The 24,849-nt window shown below is 31.5% G+C and overlaps 1 protein-coding gene across 5 annotated transcripts in view; it reads left to right on the top strand.

The window, feature by feature from the left end:
* Sik3 (Salt-inducible kinase 3) overlaps positions 1 to 22,489 on the top strand; it is a 77,189-nt gene extending 54,700 nt beyond the window's left edge. For 3 of the 5 annotated variants that reach the window (XM_074170672.1, XM_074170673.1, XM_074170675.1), the window contains 6 exons: positions 54 to 187; positions 404 to 535; positions 3,993 to 4,151; positions 7,227 to 7,658; positions 10,279 to 10,578; positions 15,218 to 22,489. In XM_074170672.1, coding sequence (XP_074026773.1) covers positions 54 to 187; positions 404 to 535; positions 3,993 to 4,151; positions 7,227 to 7,658; positions 10,279 to 10,578; positions 15,218 to 16,014 — 1,954 coding nt within the window. In that variant the 3' untranslated portion in view covers positions 16,015 to 22,489. The remainder of the gene's footprint in view (positions 1 to 53; positions 188 to 403; positions 536 to 3,992; positions 4,152 to 7,226; positions 7,659 to 10,278; positions 10,579 to 15,217) is intronic. The other 2 variants (XR_012464415.1, XM_074170674.1) reach the window with 2 other exon arrangements.
* Positions 22,490 to 24,849: the final 2,360 nt, after the last annotated feature.

The following is a 24,849-nucleotide window of genomic DNA, read 5'->3' on the forward strand; positions in this document are numbered from 1 at the left end:
CATTTATTCGTCGATGTGTATGATGTAACTTTTTATTTTGGATGAATTTCAAGGTACATGCAAGGTAGAGGCAACTCTAAAAGACATACAATGGCCAGTCCCGAGGATGTTCATTCATTGCAGTCGACATCTTCAACAGGAGCGCGAGTGAGACGAACAGGTCTCTTGACAGTGACCGAACGGCCAGGTAATGTATTTCATTTGAAATTAGGTGATTTATATGACTATTGATTCATTTGGCCTTTCAGTGTTTCATTGTTACATGTTTAATGCATTTCTTTGTGTAACGAAGTGGCTTAAATACTTCATAAGCACATAGTTGTATTTTTTTTTGCATTTTTTGTACATAGCTAGTTGTGTTGTTTTATTTTTTATTTATAATTTTGCATGCCTATTTTGTTAGTAATCCCGCCCGAAGTCGTGAGGGAAGTAGAAGCACGCATGAATCGCAACTATATGCCTACAATTTTGCCACCTCGAAAACACTCGAGACAAACTGTCAAACCACACTTGCCAACCGTCCAGGAACAACAAGGTAGGTCGTAGATGAAATGTAGAAATTTTGCTAGTAGTTGTATTCGGAACAACTCTTGCTCAATTCCATTAGTAAAAATCCATAAAAAAAGTATTAATTTTTTACTGCTCTGAGTTTACCACCTAGTAGTTTAGGAAGAAATCTATTCAGTTATAATAAAATACTTTTCTGGAAAAAAGCTGGTAATATAATTAACTTTTTTCAGCAGGCTGATGAATATAATATAACCACCAAAAAATTATTTATCAATAAGTACTCATTCAGAAAATTGTCAAACATTTCAATTGTTTTTCTTTTCTATCTTTCGAAAAAAAATTGATCTTTTTTTATCTCATTTTTCTTCATGTATATTATTATTTCATATCGATTTCCTTACTTGATTCTTATTATTTCATATCGATTTTCTTACTTATTATTATATGGTTTATTCACATGGGCAGAAAAGTCCAACCTCAGAAATTGTTCTAATGAATAGATTTTTTTTTTTCACAATTTTTCACTTCCTTTGCTGTAGAGTGTTCTTGTCCTGTCGATTGAAATACATCTTGTTATTACTTTCTCCTTGCTATGATCGTGAACTTCATAATTGACTAAAGCTAGTTTTTTAAAATGTGATACTGATAACTAATGGTGGTCTTCTGGGTTTCGAAGCAATTGTTTTATATTTATTCTTTATTTCTTTCATATGCAGTTTTCAAAACTTCTTAGTACAATTAGTTAAAATATTCATATACATTTTTTATTTATTTCATTAAAACTTTGCAATATCGTAATTTACCTAATCGTTGTAGTCATTAGGTGGGCCTTATAAAAACGGAGTAATAATCGTGGTAATTATAGTAGGTACCAAATAAATTAACAATAATAATAAAAAACACAATATATATATATATATATTTGTTCATTGCACTTCCGAAAAGTATATACCTAAATATATTCGGGAAGTGCTGGGTGGACCAACGCCCCGTTCATATACCGGGCTGACCAATATGCAATGAACAAATTATATATATATATATATATATATATATATATATATATATATATATATAACTTTTTTTCACTATTGGGTTGCAGCAATTGATAAGTGAACCCTTTATAACTATTCTCAAGCTTTCAAGTAACTTAAACTCATCGTCAGGGGTACTAGAAAATACAAATTACAAATTTTTGATAATAGAATATAAATGTAAATGTACAAATTTTCGTCTAATCTTCAACCTGAGATTCGTCACTGTTGCTACCGCTATCATCAAAGTGAATTATGATTGGTTCAATATTGTGTTCAATACGGTTGTCTACGTCCCACATTTTTTGCTCCTCTTTTAAAACATGCTGCATGCATTTCTTCCAGTCTTCTGCAGAAACAGTTCGAATAGCTTCTTGTAGGCGATGTTGCACGTCCACTAATTTAAATGTTCTGTTTTCTCGTGCCACATATCCTTTTACTTGCGCCCAGATTAATTCTATTGGGTTTAATTCGCAGTGGTATGGTGGTAACCTTAAAACTGTAATTCCACGACTTAACGCCATTTCATCCACTGCGAATTTTTTATATTTGTCTGTGTGTAATTTTGTTAGCTGAAGTAGTTCTGCCTTTAAACTATCTTCGTTATATTGGATGTTCTTATTAATTAACCATTCTTGAATTGCTGCTTTTTTCCATGATTGTTTCGGTAATGGTTCTAAATGTCGACTATGGTATGGGGCATTGTCCATGACGATGACAGACCCAGGTTCCACAAGTTGAATGATGCCTTCAAACCATTTTTCAAACACCTCCGCATTCATCTCTTCATGATAGTCGCCTGTTTTCTTAGATTTAAATATTAATTCACCATTTGGTAAAAATCCACTGTAGCTTCCTATATGCGTAAGTATCAGACGACTACCTTTTCCAGATGGCTGTTTTAACCCAACTGACAAACCTTCAATAAAGGCTTGTCGTGCACTTGTTATATTACCATCCTGCCATACTTTTTTGACCGTATGTCCTTGGTTAACCCATGTCTCGTCCATGAAGTACAATTTTTTTTTGAGCTTCCAAATTCGTCAATTTTTCTTAGATACTTTCTTCTCCATGCTATTATTTCTTGACGTTCAATGAGAATGCTTTTCCTGTCAACTTTTCCGTACGTAAATTTCATTTCGTGTACAAGTTTCCTAAAAGTTTCTTTACCCATTTTTGGGACCAATTCATGATCGCTAAGTGCCTCCAGAACTGTTTTTACTGTGGGCAGCTCATTTCTGAAAAAGAAACTGTGAATAGTTCTGCGTATACTGGTTTTGGCTTCTTCATCAACTGTGATTTTTTTTCGTCCGCTACTAGTTTTTGGCGTTTGTACGTCCCCATGAATTTCTGCTTCTCTTAGTATTTTGTAAATCGATGATTTTGGTACACCGGTATAATCAGAGCACATATCAACTAATTTATCTTTTGTAATTGTGGAGCTTAATAATGTAGAAATGCCCGGTTGGTTATTCGGAGGTACACACGTAGAATTACAGCACATATGCACAAAGTCATCTTTTGGTGGCTGATGATCTCTTTCGAAACAGTGAAATACTCGCAGTACAATTTGTTTTTCTCTTACTGACCGAGACTCCGACCGTTTTACTTTTTTCGACGTGGAAGGCCCGACCATGTCTCCCATTTTTTGAGTAGTTTGAGAACGGTGTAGAAATATAATTATGTGACGCTTAAACACTTATTAGCACTATTATTTTCACCAATTGTTATCACAACACGTCGATTGCTGACTAACTTAACTGTAAAACGTACAATTCACGCTGTATAATTCACAAACCAATGATACGCTCATGGCTGCAAGTACATTAGTGAGGACTGCAACAATGAGATGGAAGTTACGGTAAAGTGACAAAGACAGAAATATCGTTGCGTACAGCGTTGCCACTAGTTGTAATAAATATCTAATACTATACAGAAAATAATGAATTTTAATTGATCAGTAATCAGGAAATGTATAAGTATTACTCATTACAAGCTCGTTACTGATTTTTGTCATAAATAATACCTTTTAATCGTACTAGTATTGTGTATTATCTATAATTTGCCACAACCTACAACTCTACTGCTTACTATATTTTGATTCTGCTATAAACTGGTAACGTAAAATTTAGATATGACAACGAGCTTTACTCTCAATCATTATTGGTTTTACTATATCTACCTATCTAACATTGAATTCGAAAATTAGCTTTCAAGTCTTGATGTTAGGTACATCAGAACTTGTCATTATCTTCATTTCAATTGCTAACACTTAGTTTGTTAGAAGAGTTTAAAAATTAAAATAGAAAATAAAAATGAAGGAACACTCATTGCCAAAGAAAACAAAATATTTTAAGCTGAAGAGAAAGTCACACAACAAAAATTCTCAAATTGATATTTTTATTGAGTTCCATGCAAAATATGTAACAAGGCTTTGGTTCTTAATAGGTCGAGAACAGAAATCTGAAAGATTTTCGCCCGTTCGTAGGGGTAGTGAAGGTTCAGCAAGCGGTTGCCGTACTTTGAATACCAGTATGTCACACCAGGAATGTCAAAGGGTGCAAAGAGGAATTTCCTCAAGAAATAGCCCTCCTAGATCAATACCAGGTAAGTTTTCTATAAATTCCGAAAATCCGAATCACGTTCAACATACAAAAAAAGATACTGAATAGTATATGTTTCAAACTTTTATCGGTTACCAATTAAGTGAATTCTAGGAGTAAAACCGGATAGTAGTTTCAAATTAATTTATGAACATAATATTTCCAAACTGAAATTTCATACCAATACTGTGAATAGTACAACCGACTATAATGCCAAGATAAGAAAATATTTGTTTCATTGATCGATTTTCTGGTTTTCTTCAAATGATTTCTGAACTATTGACTTATTGTAAAAATAAAAAGAACTTTTTTTGCGAAACTATACAACAAAACTGTCACTAGATAATTTTTAGTATTTCCCGACCTTTTTGAGACATTCGATATTTTTTTGATTTATTAAAAAAACACATATTAATGTGAGACTTCCACAATGCATTGTGACGCCCGAAGATGATTTTGTATAGCGAAACACGTGTCGCGATTATGTTAATTTTCAAGTGGAAATCTCACACTGAAGTATGTTTTTTGAATACTTTGCAATGGACCATCATCAAGTATCGATCACTTTTATCATATTTTTTTAATTCAATAATGACTTGATTCTTCGTAAACAATTCTCAAACTAATCATTTCAAAATCTATCGACTTTTCTTAGAGAATAGACACATTGAGACTAAAGAAACTGTTTTTAGTTGCAACTTTTCTCTGTAGAAGAAAATTTTAGAGTTGATTTTTTAATTTGCAACAAGCCTTTTTCCTGAGCAAACGTGTCACGAGAGGCAGCACTAGTAGTAGGGACAAACAATAAACTATTCACATGTAAAACAGTGTTATTTACGTAATATTAATTTATTATTTGAAAATACAAATCTGCACATTATACTAGCACAAAAATTATTTTGTGCTAATATAATGCCAACAAAGCATTGCTGTTTTGCGAGTTGTACGTCGGATAATCGATATCCGGAAGAAAACGTGTTTTTTTATACCATTTATAAAACCTCATAATAATGAGGTTAGATGTAAGAAATGGATACATGCTTCGAGGAGAGTAGATTTAACAGTGCGAAAAATGAATAAATATTCATATGTATGCTCCAAACATGAAATGAATAGTACATTTTTCATAGTTAATTACCATTGGTTAGAATGATATATAACCTCAATCGTTTATTAAATTATATGCATTTATTATATTTAATTAAAATTATTTCATTACCATCTATATTTGATTCATATTTCACTCGAAAATAAATCTGAAATTCATAATTACTTCAAATTTCTTTCATTACAGTTTGAATCTACCGCTACTCTTTTACTATAGTCTGTATACTAACCCATCTAATAATTTACTTTTTTTTCCAGTTACTTTTAAATTACGGCATGCAAGCCAACGTTTTAATGTTACAACATTGTTATCCTTTACAGTTGCAAATTTTAATTTTGCTCCAGGGACATTTTCTTCTGTTAAAAACATTTTTTTTAAATTGTACTTTACCATATGTTTATATGAGGATTAGGCAGTGTTTGTCCCTACCGAACTACTAGCGCTGCTAGTGAGTGATTTTTCGTACTTCACGAAAAAGGTTAATTCATTAATAATGTCGCTTATATGTCCATTCGAGTGATATGATTAGTTAATAAAAATATAATATGGGGTGTTTCGCAAACACCAATTCTGGGACAACGCAAATATATTTATGCCTTATATATGTCATAGAATGTTACAAAATTTGTATAGATATTTCTGTTTGATATATCCGAATCTAGAATATTTCATTTCAATTTTGGGAACAGCTGATTCATCAATACTAAATTCTCTCAGCAGACTGCAAAATATAAAAAAAATAAATGTATATTTTAATTACCATATCTTGAACATACATCAAATTTATATATACCATGTGATCCTTTAACTACTCAATATATTTTCAATTAAAAATTTATTGTTTCATTCATTCTGTTATAAAAATCCGCAAATATTCAACTTTGAATTTCGGTGAACTGAATAAATAATTAAATTAAATCATATCCTTCAAAATTTGGAAATAAATCAATATTTCATTTAGGCGTTAAACTATATAATAATCATCCAGAGAAATTAAAAATAATCAAAAAACAGCAAAGTTCGAATCAGAATTGAAAAAGTTTCTGCTTTTTTCTTCCGATTGTTTCTTCATTGATCTATAGGTATTCAAATAATTCACTTGCACGTTGTATCCCTGTTATATACATTCTTGATAATGAAGAATATTATTATTATATCTTGAAGTTGCTGAGACATATTCTCTTATTATTTCATATCGATTTTCTTACTTATTATTATATGGTTCATTCACATGGGCAGAAAAATCCGTCCCAGAAAAAAATTAGTCATGGTGATGATCACACTCAACACACATACCACTGATGATGTTCCCCACATTAGCAGACGATACGTTTGTTATTTCAGGTTCCATTCGATCATGACCTTTTCAACAAACAAAAATTTCGAATTAATCGATCTATAGCTTTCTGAATATGCTTATCTTGAGAATGACAGACACATATATGTCTTGAACTATTGACAATTTCGGAAAATGTATCAAATATTTATTGATGGATGTAGCCGTTACTACGTGGTAGGAAATCATAATGAAGAAAAGCGAAATGAAACTTTCTATGTTTTTTACCACTTTTATTTGTAACTAACGTTACTGCAGTTTCGTCCTATACGGACGTATAAGTTTGAAAATGTCCGTATAGGATGAAACTGAGGAAACGTTAGTTACAAATAAAAGTGGTAAAAAACATAGAAAGTTTCATTTCTCTTTTCTTTGTTATCAAATATTTTCTGTTCAGCTCGATGAATGGAGTAAAAACTATATCTCTTGATAATATTTATTTTCTGTTTATGAGTTATTGATGAAAATGTCGATTTTTCTGTTTGGATATATAATACATAGTAAATTTACTTGACTTCACGGCAAAATTTGTTAGAAAATAGTCGTTTAAGGAGATAAATTCATATCTAATATCTTCTATATTGCGTAATTTTTAATGTGTGCTATAAATGTTTACAAAATGAAAATGTTTTTAGGATCTCCGATTCACCAACCACTGCGACATCACATATCAGAATGCACATCCCCAATCCACCAGTTTTATCAAACAATGCCAGATGCATTCACCATGCAGGAGTTGCAAAATTTTACATCTTCGCGAGATCCTACATTGGGATTGCCTCCTGAAAACTACCAACAACTCAGCTTTGGTCCTTATGAGTCCACCAATCGTAGTCCAACATATTCTTTTGATTCCATAAACCGTAGTCCTTTGCATTCCTCTCCTTACACTACAACCCACAATAGCAACTTGAATTTGCCCATCAACCAGACCATCTTCAGTCAAGCCTCGAATTTCTCAATGTTTTCTGGAAGTAATTCTCCAATCCTCAATCCAAATATGTCACCTGTATTTTCAGGGTATGGCCAAAATACTCCTGGGAGCAGCGTTTCATCCATAACACAAGGTACGTCGCTTGAGTTTCCAAATCATAATATTTATAGAAAACTCTCAAATAAATCTGTATAACTATAAAAAACATAATATAGAAGGTAAATAATGAGAATAATTGTAAAATTATTCGAAATGTGGTAAATAGTTAATAATTAAAAAAGATAAAGTGCAGTAGGAGAGCTATTATAAATGACTATAGCTATTAAAACAAAAAATTCAACGTACAGTTTATTTTTTCAATAAACAAACTATTGAAAATTAATGTTGCGTTGTATGTTTTTTCCAAATTTTTGTCATACTCTTTTCCCATTACAGATCAGTTTGGTGAACCTAGTACTGGTTAACAGGTTGACTGCCGACCATATTTTTGAGGTACTCCCGGATGCTGTTATGTTTTATTTGTTTTTTTTTTGCAATTCGTGTCGTCAATTATAAGTCTGAAAAAATCTATAGGTCTGCGTCTACTCGGAATCGCTCTTGATTTTTTTAATGTAAACTGTTTCAATGTACTTGTTTTTGTTCACTTGAATTTCTTTTGCGCATTAGTCGAAGCTGGATTGGTATTTACAGCCGAAACTGGAATATTTCCAAATAAAATGGAAATTGAACAAGTTTTCAAAAAAGTTTGTAAGAAAAAATCGTCCGGTATTAATGAAATTCCTGGTCATGTTATTAAAAAGGTTGCCAATGTGATTTATGAGCCTTTGACTCATATAGTTAACTCTACTTTCATTAAGGGGAGGTTTCCTGATATACTGAAAATGTCAAAGGTTTTGCCAATATACAAAAATAAGGGCTCTCGATCTGACTGTGCATCTTACAGGCCTATATCGCTACTTACTCAGTTTTCTAAGATTATTGAAAACTGTTTCTATCAAAGATTATATGATTACTTTGAATCGTTCAGACTATTTTCTTCTAGTCAGAATGCTCTTCTAGTCAGAATGCTTATAGAAGAAATAAATCTACAGTTGGTGCAATTGATCAACTCATTAAACATGCGCTGGAAATCTTGGAAAACAAACAGCAGACTTTAGGATTATTTTTTGACTTGAGCAAAGCCTTTGAACTCGTTGACCATGATATACTGTTACACAAATTGCAGTTTCATGATATACGTGGCTCTGCATTGAATTGGGTTGGATCTTACATGACTGATAGTAGCCAACTGGGCACATATGTTACAATTTCATGTTTCAAGTTTGAAGAAATTCCTAAGCAGGATTTAGTGCTTCTAAACAACATTTAAGTGAGCCATTTGAAAATGTTTTAACAGGTTTTGAACTAATCACCAAAAAAATTGTACAATTATTTTCACCCAAACTGGGCTGAGTACAGATCCATGTGTTCTATTATTTTTTAGAAAGCCTAATTTCAGAATATCAATAATGATAATGATAAATGTCTTTATTACAAATTAATAAAAAATAAATCACATTTTGTTTATACAGTTAGGGGATTCAGCATTGAGCCATAAAACATTTCTCGCTTCGTATCATTCCCCTTTTCACTGTCACCTTTCATATGGGATATCAGAGCTTTTCGCATGCAGAAAAAAGCCATCAGAATTATAGCTGGAGCTTGATTCGACGCACACTGTCAACCACTTTTTAGAAAATTGGGAGCAATGTCTTTGTCCTGTATTTTGATTTTCTACTCACTCAGTTTGATCTTCCTCTTGAAGATGATCACTTGGTGATTGAAACGCGTGTCGAGGTGTTAAAATAACGGTTTGGTGCTGTAAAAAAACTTCAGTAATTTGCATTTTCTACTCACTGCTAGAAAATCAAAATACTACTTTCCAAACACTCAGATCATCATAATTATGAAACTAGAAATGCAGGACAAGTCAAGACAGCCAAGATTTAGATTTGAAATGTCATTACGAAATTCTCTGGACGTTACTTGATTTCATGCAAAGTACATATTCAGACTAAATAGCCTTAATTTTTTTACATTACTATTTATATATTTAAGATTTTTTTTTTCGATTCTTATTGTTATCTATTTTGTAAATCATTTCTAAATTTGAATTCAATACTGCTTTTATATTGTTCACTCTATTTGCACACTAATTTGTACCAACTGTCTATGACTTGTCAACAGTTAACATACATCTGCTCTTCCATCTTGCAATATTTATAAAAAAATTAGAATAAGAATGTTCGGTGTATCAGTACATGCAGATTGAAAGAAATTGACAAAACCAGTCTGCAGCTATTTACCTAGCATTGAAATTTAGAACTAGACTGCTTTTCTTTTTCGGATATTTTACAATATTTGTTTTTATACTGTGACAAAACCTCATTAAGGAATTCCTTGTAGAACATTTCAGATTTTAGTGCTTATATTACAACTGAATAATAATAATTTTTGATCTGTGTATCCATTGAGAATCCATTGAAAATGTCTTCAGAAGCTCAGTGATGAAAAAATAATAATAGTGTGTCCCTTAAAATAGAGGTGACGTTACCATTCTCTTTCCAAATGTATTAAATGGAAAACTGTTTGAAGATAAATCTTTTTTAAATTAGCATTGTCACTATCGTTCCTATTTCAATTGATTAGTAACTGCATAATTTGATTTCATAATTAATTTTACTCATGTGTGATCACTGATAAATTTGAATCAGGTATAAGTGGATTGAACACGACCAGTGCAGGTTCTATAACTCAGGGTATTCCCTCAACTAATCTCCAAATGGATCCAAGGAGTCAGCAACTACACGAAGACATGGACACAACCTTTGCGCCAAATCTTCCATATGTGAAGAATTCCCTTCTAAACATCCATGGTCATCGTAGTTTAACAAACTCTCCCATAAGCAATCCAGGAAGTCCTGGTTTAGATATGATCCAAGAAGAAATTCTTGTACAAAGTAATACCAAAGCAGAACCAGGTCATCCGCAAATATCCGTTACAGACGTCTTAGGTAAATATTTTTGGATTGCTCATATAGTTGATGATTTAAGTATATCACAACACAACAAAGTTTTTGTTTCGGGGTTGAAATTAGATGATTTTAATGTATTTCCACGTGTTAAAACCGAAAGTCACCATAAAAATTATATGTTAGCTCTTGTTTTCAAGATATAGTATCATTATATTATATATATGTATATTGAGTTTTCAACAAATGAAATATTTCATCACCAACAGTTGGTACACATGTTTGTTTACATAACACCCCTCTCATCAGCTGTTCTTAAGTAGTAAACATAACCTATGTGAGTTTGTCAATTGTACGCACGTGGTGGCTATTGAAATTATCGTGTGAAGTTGATTTTTAAATTAATTTAAGTGCTGATCTGAAACGCCTCGAAAGTGTGTGAATTCTGTCGATAGCTTTTGCTATATATGTGGTGAAATAACATTTAAGGCTCAGAAACGTAAAATGACACCTATCGTTAAGACAGCCTATGAACATTATTTTGGTGTGAAAGTTGGGGACCAAGATAAATCATGGGCTCCTCATATATGTTGTAATTCTTGTTCCGTCATATTGCGAGAGTGGCTGAAAAATAAAAACCGGGCAATGGCTTTTGCAGTACCTATGGTTTGGCGTGAGCCTACCAATCATACAGACGACTGTTATTTCTGTTTAACTCCTCCCATTAAGCAAGGTTTATCTATGAAGAAAAGAGGAACGGTTAAATACCCTAATCTCCCATCTGCTCTTTGGCCTGTACCACACTCAGACAATTTGCCAGTCCCTTCTCCACCCCAAAACTATGAAATTTTAGAGGAAGGTGATGAAGACTGTTTAGAAGGAGCAACCCATCCTTCTACATCCTATGACCCTGATTTTGAGGTAAGCGATAGGTCTAGTGATCCGCACAGAATTAGTCAAGCAGAGTTGAGTGACCTTATAAGAGATCTTAGCTTGTCTAAGGAAAAGGCTGAGCTGTTAGGGTCAAGACTACAACAGTGGAATCTTCTAAAACATGATGTGAAAATATCTCAGTACAGACAGCGTCAAAAAGATTTGCTTCCTTTTTTTGAGAAAAAAGAAAACCTCGTAGTTTGTTCTGATGTTAATGGTTTGATGGACTGCTTGAATTTGGATCACACTCCATCTGAATGGAGACTGTTTATAGACTCTTCAAAACTAAGCTTAAAAGCTGTACTTCTGCATAATGGAAATCAGCTACCCTCTATTCCTATAGGTCATGCAGTTCACATGAAGGAAACATATATAAATATGAAAACACTTCTCCAATCAATCAAATATGAACAACACAAGTGGCACATCTGTGGTGATCTGAAAGTCATTGCTGTACTCCTAGGAATGCAATTAGGGTTCACCAAGTACTGTTGTTTTTTGTGTCTGTGGGACAGTCGGGATAGAAAATCTCACTATAAAAAAATGAACTGGCCTACACGAGACCTAAACCCTAATGAGAAAAATGTAGTTTACGAGCCTCTTGTAGATCCTAAGGATGTTCTCCTTCCCCCATTACATATTAAGTTGGGACTAATGAAAAACTTTGTGAAGGCCATGGACCAGGAAGGACAAGCTTTTAAGTACTTGAGAGCAAAGTTTCCCAGGTTGAGTGATGCTAAAGTCAAGGAAGGCATCTTTATTGGGCCTCAAATCCGTGAAATCGTAAATGATCCTGCTTTTGACATGATTTTAACAGGAAATGAAAAAAGAGCCTGGGAAGCCTTTAAGGGGGTTGTACATGGGTTTTTAGGTAACAAAAGAGATGATAACTTCACAGCATTGGTTAAAGAGCTTCTTCAAGCTTACCACCAACTTGGATGCAACATGTCCTTAAAAATTCATTTTCTTCACTCTCATCTTAATTTCTTCCCACAAAACTGTGGAGCTGTGAGTGACGAACATGGAGAAAGATTCCATCAAGACATTGCCTTAATGGAACAGAGATATCAGGGCCGTTGGAATGAAGCAATGCTTGCAGACTACTGCTGGTCTGTGTGTAGGGATGCTCCAGAAGTGTTTTATAAAAGACAAGCTAAACGACAGCAATCTTACAATGAATCGGATGGACTTAATTGAATTTTGGTGGTACAAACTTCTTTTATTTGTCAAAACACTAAGAATAATGTTTTTTTTTATTAATTTTGTACTTAAAATATTCTAAAAGAAACATAACAATATTGTTTTATGTACTTTCACTTTTCACGTATAGTATAACTACTCTTTAAGATTAAGTACTGTGTATCTCAAAAACCAGAGCTAATAAAAATTTTTCATTGTTATTTTCGTTTTTATCACCCCAAAATTAGTAGAAATTGACTAATTTAGTGTAGGAAACATTCAAAAAATATTTTTTTGTTGTGTTGTGATTTTATTCATTTATTAACGAGTTCAAACCCATTTCAATCAATACAATAGAAAAAATACAAAATAAATTAAAGGCATTATGCAACAATACAAAAATACAATTAAAAAAGCATGCCTAGAAAACAACATAAAACAAGTTGATGTTTGAAAATACAACACAATGATTTAAAAAAAAAAAGATAATTTTCCAAAATGTTATTTTCTCCGACAAGGAAATGGTTAATTTTTTGCGAAGATAGTAGTGATATAACACTTACGTAATAAAACTTTCACATAATTCTTTGGGTATTTGATTAATTTTTAACTTTAAAAAATCATATTGATTTTTTTTATAAATATCATGATCTCAAGTCTACAGTGTGTATGATAATGAAGGCAATCATGGGAAAATTAGAAACCGTAAGCTACAAAGTCGGTTAAATTAGGAACAACATTTTTAATAGCTTTTTTAAGTGATGATACATCAGTTGAATTGTCATCAAGAAGACTAACTTATAGAGGATGATTCCATTTTTGGTCCATATAAAAAAGAAAAATTGGTCGGAATAAAAATGTAAATGTCGTCTTGTACAGTTTGAAAATTGACAGTGAGAAAGTGTTTTGAATTAAATAAATAATTTCAGTTGAATAATGGCAGAAATTTAAAAAAATGGCAACTTCTGGTTCTTTTCAAATATCTCTGAAACCAATCGGAATTTTTTAAATTTCAAAACATCATTTGAATAAACTCTGAAATGTGCAACTTTTTCTTATTTCAACCGACTTTGTATATCTAACGGTTTCGATGTTCCCAAAATGGCTCTCCTTGGACAGATGCTTAAAAAAAAGGAAACCAAGAATCTACCATTTAAACTTTGATATCACAATAACAATTGTATATTTTTTTAATTAAATCATTTCAGTTAATGGCTATTTAATTAAAGTAAGCAAAGTTTGCTCTTCAAAGAAAGGTAAGTGTCCTTGTTTGAAGATGGTTGACAATATTTTGTGGTGTATTTCATCAGTTCGGACTTCCATTGTCTAATATAATATAAATTGATTTGAAATCTCTGAAAAAAATTAAAAAGATAAACCGAAAATTACAACTTTATTAAACAAAAAACTGAAATTATAAAGAAATAATATACAAGATACAACCAAAAAATTGAAATATGAGTAAAAGCTGAAAATTAAAAAATATTATTAACAAAAAATGAAAAGTAAAAATTGAAAGATTCCAAATCAAGTTACGTCACGACGTTTCGATTGTCCGAGATCCGACTATTTATAGGTCATTCGATTGCTTTCACCTATCCCCTTTTCCTTCTCTCCGCTTCATTAGTTTTAGCGGGAGATGACCGTTTGTCGGGAGTTGGTCGTTTTTCGCTTGATTAGAGGTTTCCATATGTTACGTATCTATACGCTAGCTTGACTAAATGGAGAAACCAGCAAATCCGGAATAGCAGAGCATATTTGGATTCATCAACATATCAAGTGAGCTCAAGCTGAAATCATCCACAAAGAGGAACACTGGTTTAGGAGAAAATTCAAAAAAGCCGCGTATATGTTGTCCAACAATGCATTTAGTCAAGCTAGCGTAGAGATACGTAACATACGGAAACCGAAAAACGACCGACTCCCGCCAAACGGTCATCTCCCACTAAAACCAATGAAGCGGTGAGAGAGAAGAGGGGATAGGTGAAAGCACTCGAATGGCCTATAAATAGTTGTATCTCGGAGAAATAAGTCCAGTTATCACCCGGAACTGGATTGATAATTTATGATACATCATTGAAAAGGTAAAATCTGGTTCTAGTCAAAACAGAAATAATTCAATGTAGCGCCCATGAGAAAAAAATAAATTTGATGATGGTGGCCGGAAGACGAAACGTCGGATAGCAAATCTGAAAACACCGTTATGTAGTAGGGAAAAAGTGGCAATGTGGAAGTGCAATTTATTTTCGAATCCTTCGAAAAATTGTTAGTCCCAAGTCCCAATGGTGAGGAATGAATTTTAAACACCCTATATGTAGACACAACAGGCATGAAAACGTAACTGACCACTCCAATACTGTAACAATGAATTCTGTCAGCCGATTGCAGTTAAATCTGATTGGCCAGCAATAGTTGGATTGTTTATTTTACGCAATAGATGCAAATGTCCGTGGATCATGCTTTTATTGTTTGATGAAACAAAAAATAAAATAAAATATACTTATTTAACTTTGAAACACAATTTCTTCTAACAATGATTTGGTAAATAATCAACTGTTCAATTTTTCAGGTAGTGAAGTGACCCTCGTAGCTGGCTCGGACACATCAGAAGATTCAATGGACAGTCTAGAAAATCTAAAAATGTCTAGGATACCTTCTTTTATCATTTCGGAACCTGCCGATAATTCGCCTTCAATCACTCGAGGTATTGGTCGTAAAACTAGTCAGGAAAATGAACCTAAACCGCTAGAGGTTGAGTCTCAAATCCCAGAAGAGTTTTTTCGGAGGCGAAACTCGGATAAAGGCTCGTGTTACTCCGATGACTCATTATCCAATGATAGTGTAAGCATTGGAAATCAAAGCCCAAGCTCCAGTTCGAACACACAGTCTAGCCACGTATTTGATAATGAAATTCGAAATAGGTCTATCGATACTTACGAGAAGATGCAGATAAATCAAGAATTGACAAATGCCTGTGGTACACAGAATTTTCAAATATTTCAAAACTTCAAAATGAATTTAGACAACAGTAATGTGCTATGTCAGATTCCGCCAATGAATCTTCACAAAAACTCGGGTTCATTCGAATTGGAACTATCAGACGTCTGCTCAAAACTGCAGTCTACTGACATCCTAGAGATGGTGAAAAAGACAATTAGTGACCGAATAGTACCTAAGACTTGTATTTTTCCAGAAGAGGTGAGCGATAGATTAAGTTTGGAATTCGAAGGTGGTATTCAGATAGAACTGAAAATCATTGAAAAGCCTAAGGACTCCAAAGGACTTAAGATGAGGAGGATATCGGGTGATCACCTGATTTATAATCAGCTCTGTCAACATTTGATATCCCGCATGACTGTTTCCTAGCATTTAAAGTAAGTTTTTGTTTTGACTCTGAATTGTTATGTTTCATTTGTATCTAAAAAAAATTTCAAGCAATAAGAATTCTTGAATCGAATGAGGAGTACATATGTTTCTTGTATAGGTGGTTTAATGATAAGATATGTTGGAAACTTTTGTGGGGATGTCCCAGAATGAATAAATATACTAATAATACATTGTTTTCAAAAGCCAAAAATGACTTATCTAAAAAAAATGTTTTCAGGAAAATTATATGGCAAAATGGGAAATACACTTGAAAATGTTTGGTATATTTACGTAAATGAGACGTGAGAATGAATATGTGGTACATCATTTTCAAAAGTTCATTTTAAAAATCATGTCACATACATGGTAATGAAAAATTTGATCATAGAAAAGAAAAAAGAAATTTAATTCAGATGATACATTCAATGTGTTAGTTTATTTAAAATCAATTTATTTGTTGATCATGCATTTATAACTTCTTGGACATCATCGGGACCTAATGCAAATATATTTTACAAATAAAATTCAAAGACTGATCGTAACTTTCTATTTTAATACATTTGGAATAAAAATCTACTGTCATCGAAAAGTTTGTGTATAACTTTTTCCACAGGAAGTTGTATATCTTACCTGACTTATTGAAAAAAATGTCCTACCCATATTTGATTACAAGAATTCAATTCGAAAACCATGATTGAACTATTTCAGTATACAAAGTGTCAAAAAATTATATTGATTTCTTATTGAAGAAATTTCTATATTAAAATTGCCTATCTCACTCAGAAATTAAGTTTCTATATCAACAAAAAGGTTTTTGAAAAACAAATCTCAAACAAAAATGTTTTTCAATGCATGAAAAGAAAAACCCGGGTCTCTTACCTTTTTTGACACCTTGTTATAGTTGTATTATTATAATATGAATGAAATATTGTATTTATAATAATAATTTATACAAAGATCTCTGATTATCGACCACATTTAGATATTTAATTTTATTTGAATAGTACCAAAAATTGTGTTTCCTGATTCTGCCACTATATTTGCCAATTGACAGTATACATTTCCCATTAGTTATATTCTTCTGGTCTCTTAAATATTTCAACAGTTGTCTATATTTTGAATTCGAAGCATGAATAAATGAAAATAATATTTAAAGAATGCTAATATTTTCTCGATGTTACAAGAATTATTCGTGTCTGTTGTTTGATAATTATTACCATTAATTGTACTAACATTCCATATTTTAAGTACATTCATTCAGTAGGTTGGTTACCAAGCACTGAGATTTTTCATAAAAATTTTTTATTTCAATTTCACTCCGTGTTTCATTTGAAATTAGTTTTACTTCAAATGACAGTGTTGAAGAAAAATCTTCATGATGGCTGTAAGTTTATTATGTCAAAAGTACTACTTAGAAAATCTCAAGGAGATTCTAGCCAGTCACGAACTAAGCATCTGAATTACTAATATTTTAAAATATGAAACTCGGTTCTCTTCTTGCAAGTGACAGAAATAACTGTTATTATTATTTATGTGCAACCGTGTTAGGAATCACACGTTGAAAGGTAAGACCTCGTTAGTCCTTAGCTCGCACAAGTTTCTCAACTTCTGAGAGTTGTCGTTCGTATGGGGGCGACAGCTGATTAACGGAAAAACAGATTTTAAACAGATTTTTTTTAAACAGATGTCAGACTATTTTTGTTCCAATTTTAATGTTTCAAATATATGTTTATAAAGAATACAGTATAAATAAAGTAAATAATATATGGTTTGTTCTCTGTGCCAGCATACCACCAATAACATTTGTAAATGAATTCTGTAAACATAACAAAATATTATCTTTTATTCTTATATCATAAATTTGTTTGAAATATATTGACACATCACCATAATAAATATTAATGGAATTCAAAAAATATGTTTTCTCAAAATTATTCAGTTAGTTATTTGTGATTCACTTGAATTTACTTTTACTTTACACAAAAATATCGTGTTAATAATATCCATATGATCGAACTTCATACTTATATGAAATTAAAGATTTTGTAAATAAACATTTTTAAAATTGTAGATAGTTCACTTTTAACTTTTGTATATATGTATTTCCATATGAAGATTTGTAATAAGATGTAGCTAGTTGAGATGATTAAAATTTTTCCGATAAATGTGTTTTTGAAATTATGTATTTTTGAAAAAGTAAAGAAAATTGCTCATCCTGGACCTGATACCCCTTTCACAGGGTGATAATATTTATTTAGTTTGAACTGATTCTGTGTAACTGTAAATTCAGTTCGTATTTATGCAATACAATAACAAACAAGACATAACATGTCACACAAATACAGAACGGAAATAGTTTATTATCCCGATAAAATTCTGGGCTTGGTCTTGATACATAAATTATGTACTTTATAGTCTTAGTATAGTATCTTATTGTCAAAGTGATAAATATGTAAACAATATTAAAGTTCAGAATAAACTATTATATTTTTCAAATAATATATCAATCCAACAATTCAGATATTACATGAAGAAGGAGAAATACAGAAGCTTTTTTTCACAAACTAATCTCTGATAAGAAATATACCCCTTTCAAATGTATACATGAATCAATTGTTAAAAATTCTCAAGGGATATCAAACACCTGGTGAGCATATTGTTATTTTATTTTTTCATCTCAAGTTTCTCAATATTGTGAATTATTTTATGTCAAAAAACTGTTTCATTCTGTACAGAAAAAAACATTTAAAATAAAATTAGTTGATGCAATACTTTGAATTTTGAAAGTTTATTGAGAGAAATTATTTCAATTTGTAAAGTTACAATGAGACTACTCTCCTATTTTATACATTTGTGTTTTCATCTAGCTGCTATCTTATAATTAGATATAGTGCAATATTCCTATTAAAAGTTACAGATAATATAAGTTGAAACATACTTTTCCATTATCTACACCAATTTTCAATAATAAATTGTCCCAATATTATTGACAAAAAACTGGTTCCTAAATATAGATAAAAATCTAGTTTCCTGTCAGAAATTGTGACTAATTTATTGCATGAAATGAAATATATTCTCTTTTCGATGCAAAGATAATGCTTCTGCTAGTAATTGATCATAGAATTATGATTAAGGTGTTGCAAAGCAACATGAAAATTGTATATTTTTATATAAATATTGTAAATATTGAACTTGAAACATTCCTACTAGGGGAAGATTCTAAGTCTTCACCACTATCACTTAGCACAAACTCTATAAAATAGGTATTATAAGATTTTTACTAATTATTGTTCTCAGAACTAATGTTTCGAGGAGTTCGTAATACTTTGATCATGCAGCATCAGTTTGTTAGGTCCCTGTTATGTACTTGTTCTGTATATTTCTCTTTTTGTTAAGGGTAGTTTTTACGGTAGAACAAGTGCAGGAAATAAATGATATTCAAATAGTAGACAACGGTCAAAAACAACATCAAATTGAATTTGAAGTGTTGAGATCAATTGTTTACCAATTTTCATATGTATGCTACTTCTATTACTTTCGATTAGATAGTTGTCATGTGTTTGTAAGAGCTTTGTCAGGCATATTCATGAAAGTAATTTTTGTTATTGAAATTCTGTTAACAAAACTTCAGAAGTTTTTCTGTTAACAAAACTTCAGAAGATTCACCAGGTTATGGGCCCAGGAATTGTTGCATATTCTTTGAGGTTATAAATAGCATATTTAAATATATTTAAAGAATCAAGCCACTTCACTTTGTAGTATAAATTCATGTAGAAGAGCAGAATGAAGGATTAACGGAGCAAAACAAGTAATTCATCCATTGAATGGTCAAAAGGATAGACTATGAAAGTTTTAGATCCAATCTATGCTAAGAGGACAGGGTTTGTTGGATATTATCACTGAAACATCTGTAATACCAAATGACAAAAAAAAATGGTAGAGATCTGGTGAAAGAGCCATGACAGCAATAATAAGTTCCTTTGAGAGTGACTAAACTCAACGTGTATTACCTTGTAATAGTGCTTAACAAATTTGGTTAGAATTATAAAGTTTATACAAGAATAGTGAAGAAAGGTTATGAGCTTGAATTCACAATATTTGTTCATCAATATTACTGAGAATGAAGCTGACACGTCGCAAAAGTGTCAAAGTTTGCATCCAATTGAAAACCAAAGTGGAATGCTCTCTGGTGTTGTAAAAATTGTTGGCATTATAAATAGTTTGACACCAAAATTCAAGAACATTAAAACAGTTTGGTACAATATTGAATTACGATGAGATCTTGATAATGTTTCAGCGCTTCATTTGGAAGAAGATCAAATAATGAAAGCATACGAGGGAGAACTATCCGTTGACACTTTTAGTGTCAGAAATAAGTACCACAAATCCCTTAAAACTAATCTAAAGCACTTTCTGAAATGAAAAAGATTAGTAGTTGCAGACTGTTAGGGATCCCAACATGTAATGTTTCACAAAGATTAGTACATCTTTTTGCGATGAAAACTATCGAGAAATTTCCTAAAAATGGTCAACGATGAGAGACTTAAATCACGTTCATCATAAAATTTTTATAGATGTCTAGTCAACAATCGCTGGAAGCCTATAAGGATGAAAAATTTTCAAGATTCAACACCAAGCTTGTTTTCAACCAGTTCTACTACTATGAATGATGATATGTTTGTCATGGAATTGGCCCAAACATGATGAAAATTCTTAAAGGATTCAAGTAACACTGTATTCTGATATTTTCACTGAATATGTTCAGTGAAAATCTCACAATAAAGTTTTACTCAGTTGATAGATTTTGTGTGTAGTACATTGCAATTTTTTCGACACAAAATCTGATGAAATTATGGATATTCTAGAATTTGCTACCTTATAAAATTATTACGAACATCTGGGACATATGAATAGAATAACAAAAAATATGACTGCCAAACCCATCAAACAGTGGTCTGAATATCCAAGGCGAAGATTTCTTTAGCTAGAGATTATCAAATTACAAAAAATGCAAAGAGTTCTTTATCACTCATCAGCAAAAAGATTGGCACAATCAGGCAAATTGCAACAAGTTTATCTTTGAGGCCTTATGAATGTAATTAGTCTTCATTTTATAATAAAAATTCACTGATGAAGTAACAAACTTCAAATATTTATTCTATTGTTAAAAAGTGAGGAAACGGCAAGAAAAAGAATCTTTCATAGGAAAAGTTCACCTTCCATTCCCCTAAGAAAATGGTTCATCGTGATTCAAAGATAAACTCGATCTTATTCACATTCATATATTTGGCTATGCTAGACTAGTCCTTATTTCAAAGCAACATGGAAGATCAACATGGGATGCAAAAGCAACAAATGTATCTCATAGCATATGATTCCACATCTAAAAACTAAAGAATGTAATACAGGGAAAAGGAAAATAATCTGTTTTGTCCAATTTAGCAAAAGTCAAAAATACCAAAAGAATTAATGTCAAAACTAAATAGATACAAATTATTGTATTCACGAAACATTAGGAAGCAAGACAAGCAGCAAGTTTGATGAATAATAAAATGATTCGCTCCTAAAACAATTAAGACAGGTGCAAGTTAGTTATTTGGACGTCTCCTTGTAATAATTTCAGTGATAAGGTATAACCTCCAACTTCAGTAGTCAATTTTGAGCTAGCAACATATGAAGAACTAGTGAGCTCAGAGTTCAGTAAGGATGATTTAGCTGTAAAAAATACATAAAGATACCTAAAGGGCTTCTTCTGACAGGAATTTCAAATTTATATTTTTTTCAGGAATGTTAGTTTGATAGTTGTAAGTCAAATCCTTGTGAATATTTCAGAATTGAAGAAAGTTAAACTATTATTTTCCTATGTTAATGATAGGCTAATTGTTTTCAAAAAACAAAAAGGTTTTTAAAGCTTTCCTGAATATGCTGGCAGATATTTTTGAAATAACTTGCAAAACTGGACAATGGAATATAGAGGTTTTTCAAAATCATTTGTTGTTGACTAATGAATCGCATGATTATTGTGGGAGCATGTAACAAATTGATTTTTATTGGATAGTTGTTTTCTGTATACTATAATTCTAAAGTAGCAGACACTATATTCTCAGAAATGACGTGACTTTTTTGCGTTAATCTGTTTCTTGCAGTGGCGAACGGAAATCATACTAAACAGATGAGGAAAAATGATGATAAAATATATAGAATCACAACCTTGAGAACAATATTTTCGTTTCAATACAATAATATTTCTGAGAATTTAGTGCCAACTATTATGGAATTGTACTATAGTTGTAACTTATTATCATGTCAATTCCATCACTTGTTCTGATTATGAAAATTTACACGATACATAACAGTCATTATGTAGTTTTCTTTCAAATGATATCTATATTTGGCACCTACATAACAAAGGTTGTAAAGATTAGTATTTTCTGTCAATTGAAATCTGTGATGTCAATAAATGAAATAAAAATTACTTTTTTTGTTCATTTTTCAGACTTGTCAGTTTGGGAATAATTAGTATCGAGAGTAGTAAAGCACTGTATAAATATATTGACTGATGAAATTGAATTTCAAAACATAGCAGAACTAATCTCTATACCAGATTTAGGACCAAAAAAGTCTTCTGGAAGTTGTGAATATTTTGTCAATTGTTCCAAAACTAAAACTTATTTTTCACTTCAGAGAATGCATTTCTGATAGGGTAAAATTGGAACCTTTGGCTCTATTTAAAACACTTTCCCCGCACCAAAACAAAAGCACGTTTCTAGACGCGTGTTATGCCAACCAAATTATCATCAAATGACCTAATGATGTTATGAATTTGGTTAGCGAAATGCACAAGAGACAGTGGAAAAAGTGTTTGCACACCTGGAAACCTGGCAGTTCATTAGACAACATTGCTAACATTGTTTAGCAGAGGTTTTGAAAGCCACATTAGAGAATGTTGATATTGAAAAAATTGTTAGATACTTCTCAGTTTTTGAGTGAAAACAGAAATGAAAGTTATGCCTTAGATTAAATAAAACATAGACATCATAGTTCTCGCCTATTTCCTCATCGGACCACCGCCTCATTTACCTATTTAATTTGGTGAATGAGAGAGTGTTGCCTTTCATGAGATAATTTAAATCTAGGGTAAATCTGGAAAAAATATTTTTTTTCTAGAAATTGGTTACCCACTGAAAAAAATTAGTGTGGCTTAGTAAGTTGAAACTAATTGAAAAAAAATGTATTATTGTTTTAGGCAAAAGGTTATTCATCATGAAAAGTTATGAAAGGACTAAAACCCAAATTGCTACTTGCGGTTCTCAAATTATTCCAGCCATTTACGAGGTTTTTTTAAAAATTTTGAATTTTGCTCAAGAGGACAGTATCATTATTTTTGACAATCTCGAATATTTTCATTGAGAAAAGTCGATCAGAATTAATTTACATTTTTTTTTATCGGTACTTATATCTATAATACATAACAACGAAATTTCATCTGTTATATATTGTACATGTAATCTTGGATACACTGACAAGAAATGTTTGATGTGAACGGCAAAACACATTACAATTTATAATAATAATAATGATAGAATTTATTCATCAAAGATTATACAAGGCATTACACATAAACACGTGGTTAAAACCCAACAGTAAAAAAAAAAGAAAGTAATCTACAAATAAATTGCTAAGATAGTGTATAGTAGCAAAACAAATCAAAAAAATTATACATACAATAGTCAGTTTCACAATAGTGAGGTATCAGGAAATATAAAATTCTTCAGCCTTATAGAATACTTTTTCAAGTAGAAAATTTCCCAATTTATTTATGAATAGAATATCATTCAGATTTAAATTTATTATATTTCTTATTTTATTGAAATATTTGATACCAATATGCTTTGGTGAATTTTTCAGACAGATAACCTTGCATTATTCCTAGTATTATACATTTGTGTCCTCAGCTCAAAAATATACAAACATTGGAATTTTGGAACATTTGGAGATTCTGGAATAAATGTTTACATGTAATAATTGAAAGCCCTTTCAAAGTGACAAGATTACCCCCAAAAGATCATGCCATATTGCAGAGTAGACTGAACCAAGCCAAAATATAACAGTTTCAGGATTTCTGCTGATACAGTATCTCGCAGATTTTTTATTATATAGCATATATTGCTTAGTTTTGAACTTAAAGTATTTACATGTGCTTCCCAAGTAACACCTAAGAACTTGGTAGTTCCCATAGATTTACGAGATAAGGTTAAGTTTAGGTCATAATTTGGATTTGTTTTTTTGTTAAAAACCGGACATAATTGTTTTTTTTTTCTATTCAGGATGAGTCCATTTTCAAGGCTATATCAGTCAATGTTATTGTGTGACATCAGAATATTAATGTCATCAGCATATATTATCGTTTGATTTGCGGATGTACAGGTGTCATCAATGGTATTCAGAAAGGCTATAAATAAACACAGTATTCACTACTGTCCTCTGTTTGCTTCAATTTATGAAGTAGAAATATTGGTTAAATAACAAAACCTGATATTTCTTAAATAATTGCAATTTCATATTTAAACCAGACTTTTAATTCTGATCAACTTTTCATAACAATTTTCGACATTGTTAAAAATAAATGTACTTCTGAGCAAAATTTATATTTTTTCACAAACCTCACTCACAACACCACTTAAAAAATTTGATAACCGATGGTTGGATTTTAGGTTTTAGTCTTGGTAGAATTGTTTATGAAGAATAACTTTCTTCCTAAGATCAATAATAAAATAAGTTTTGCGTACGGTTCCGACTTACTGAGACATTGTGTATATGGGCATGAATGAACAA

This window comes from Leptinotarsa decemlineata, unplaced genomic scaffold (assembly GCF_025532065.1).
Source record: "Leptinotarsa decemlineata unplaced genomic scaffold, Ldec_3_MD MMD2_P_RNA_scaffold_9, whole genome shotgun sequence".
NCBI classification, from domain to species: domain Eukaryota; kingdom Metazoa; phylum Arthropoda; class Insecta; order Coleoptera; family Chrysomelidae; genus Leptinotarsa; species Leptinotarsa decemlineata.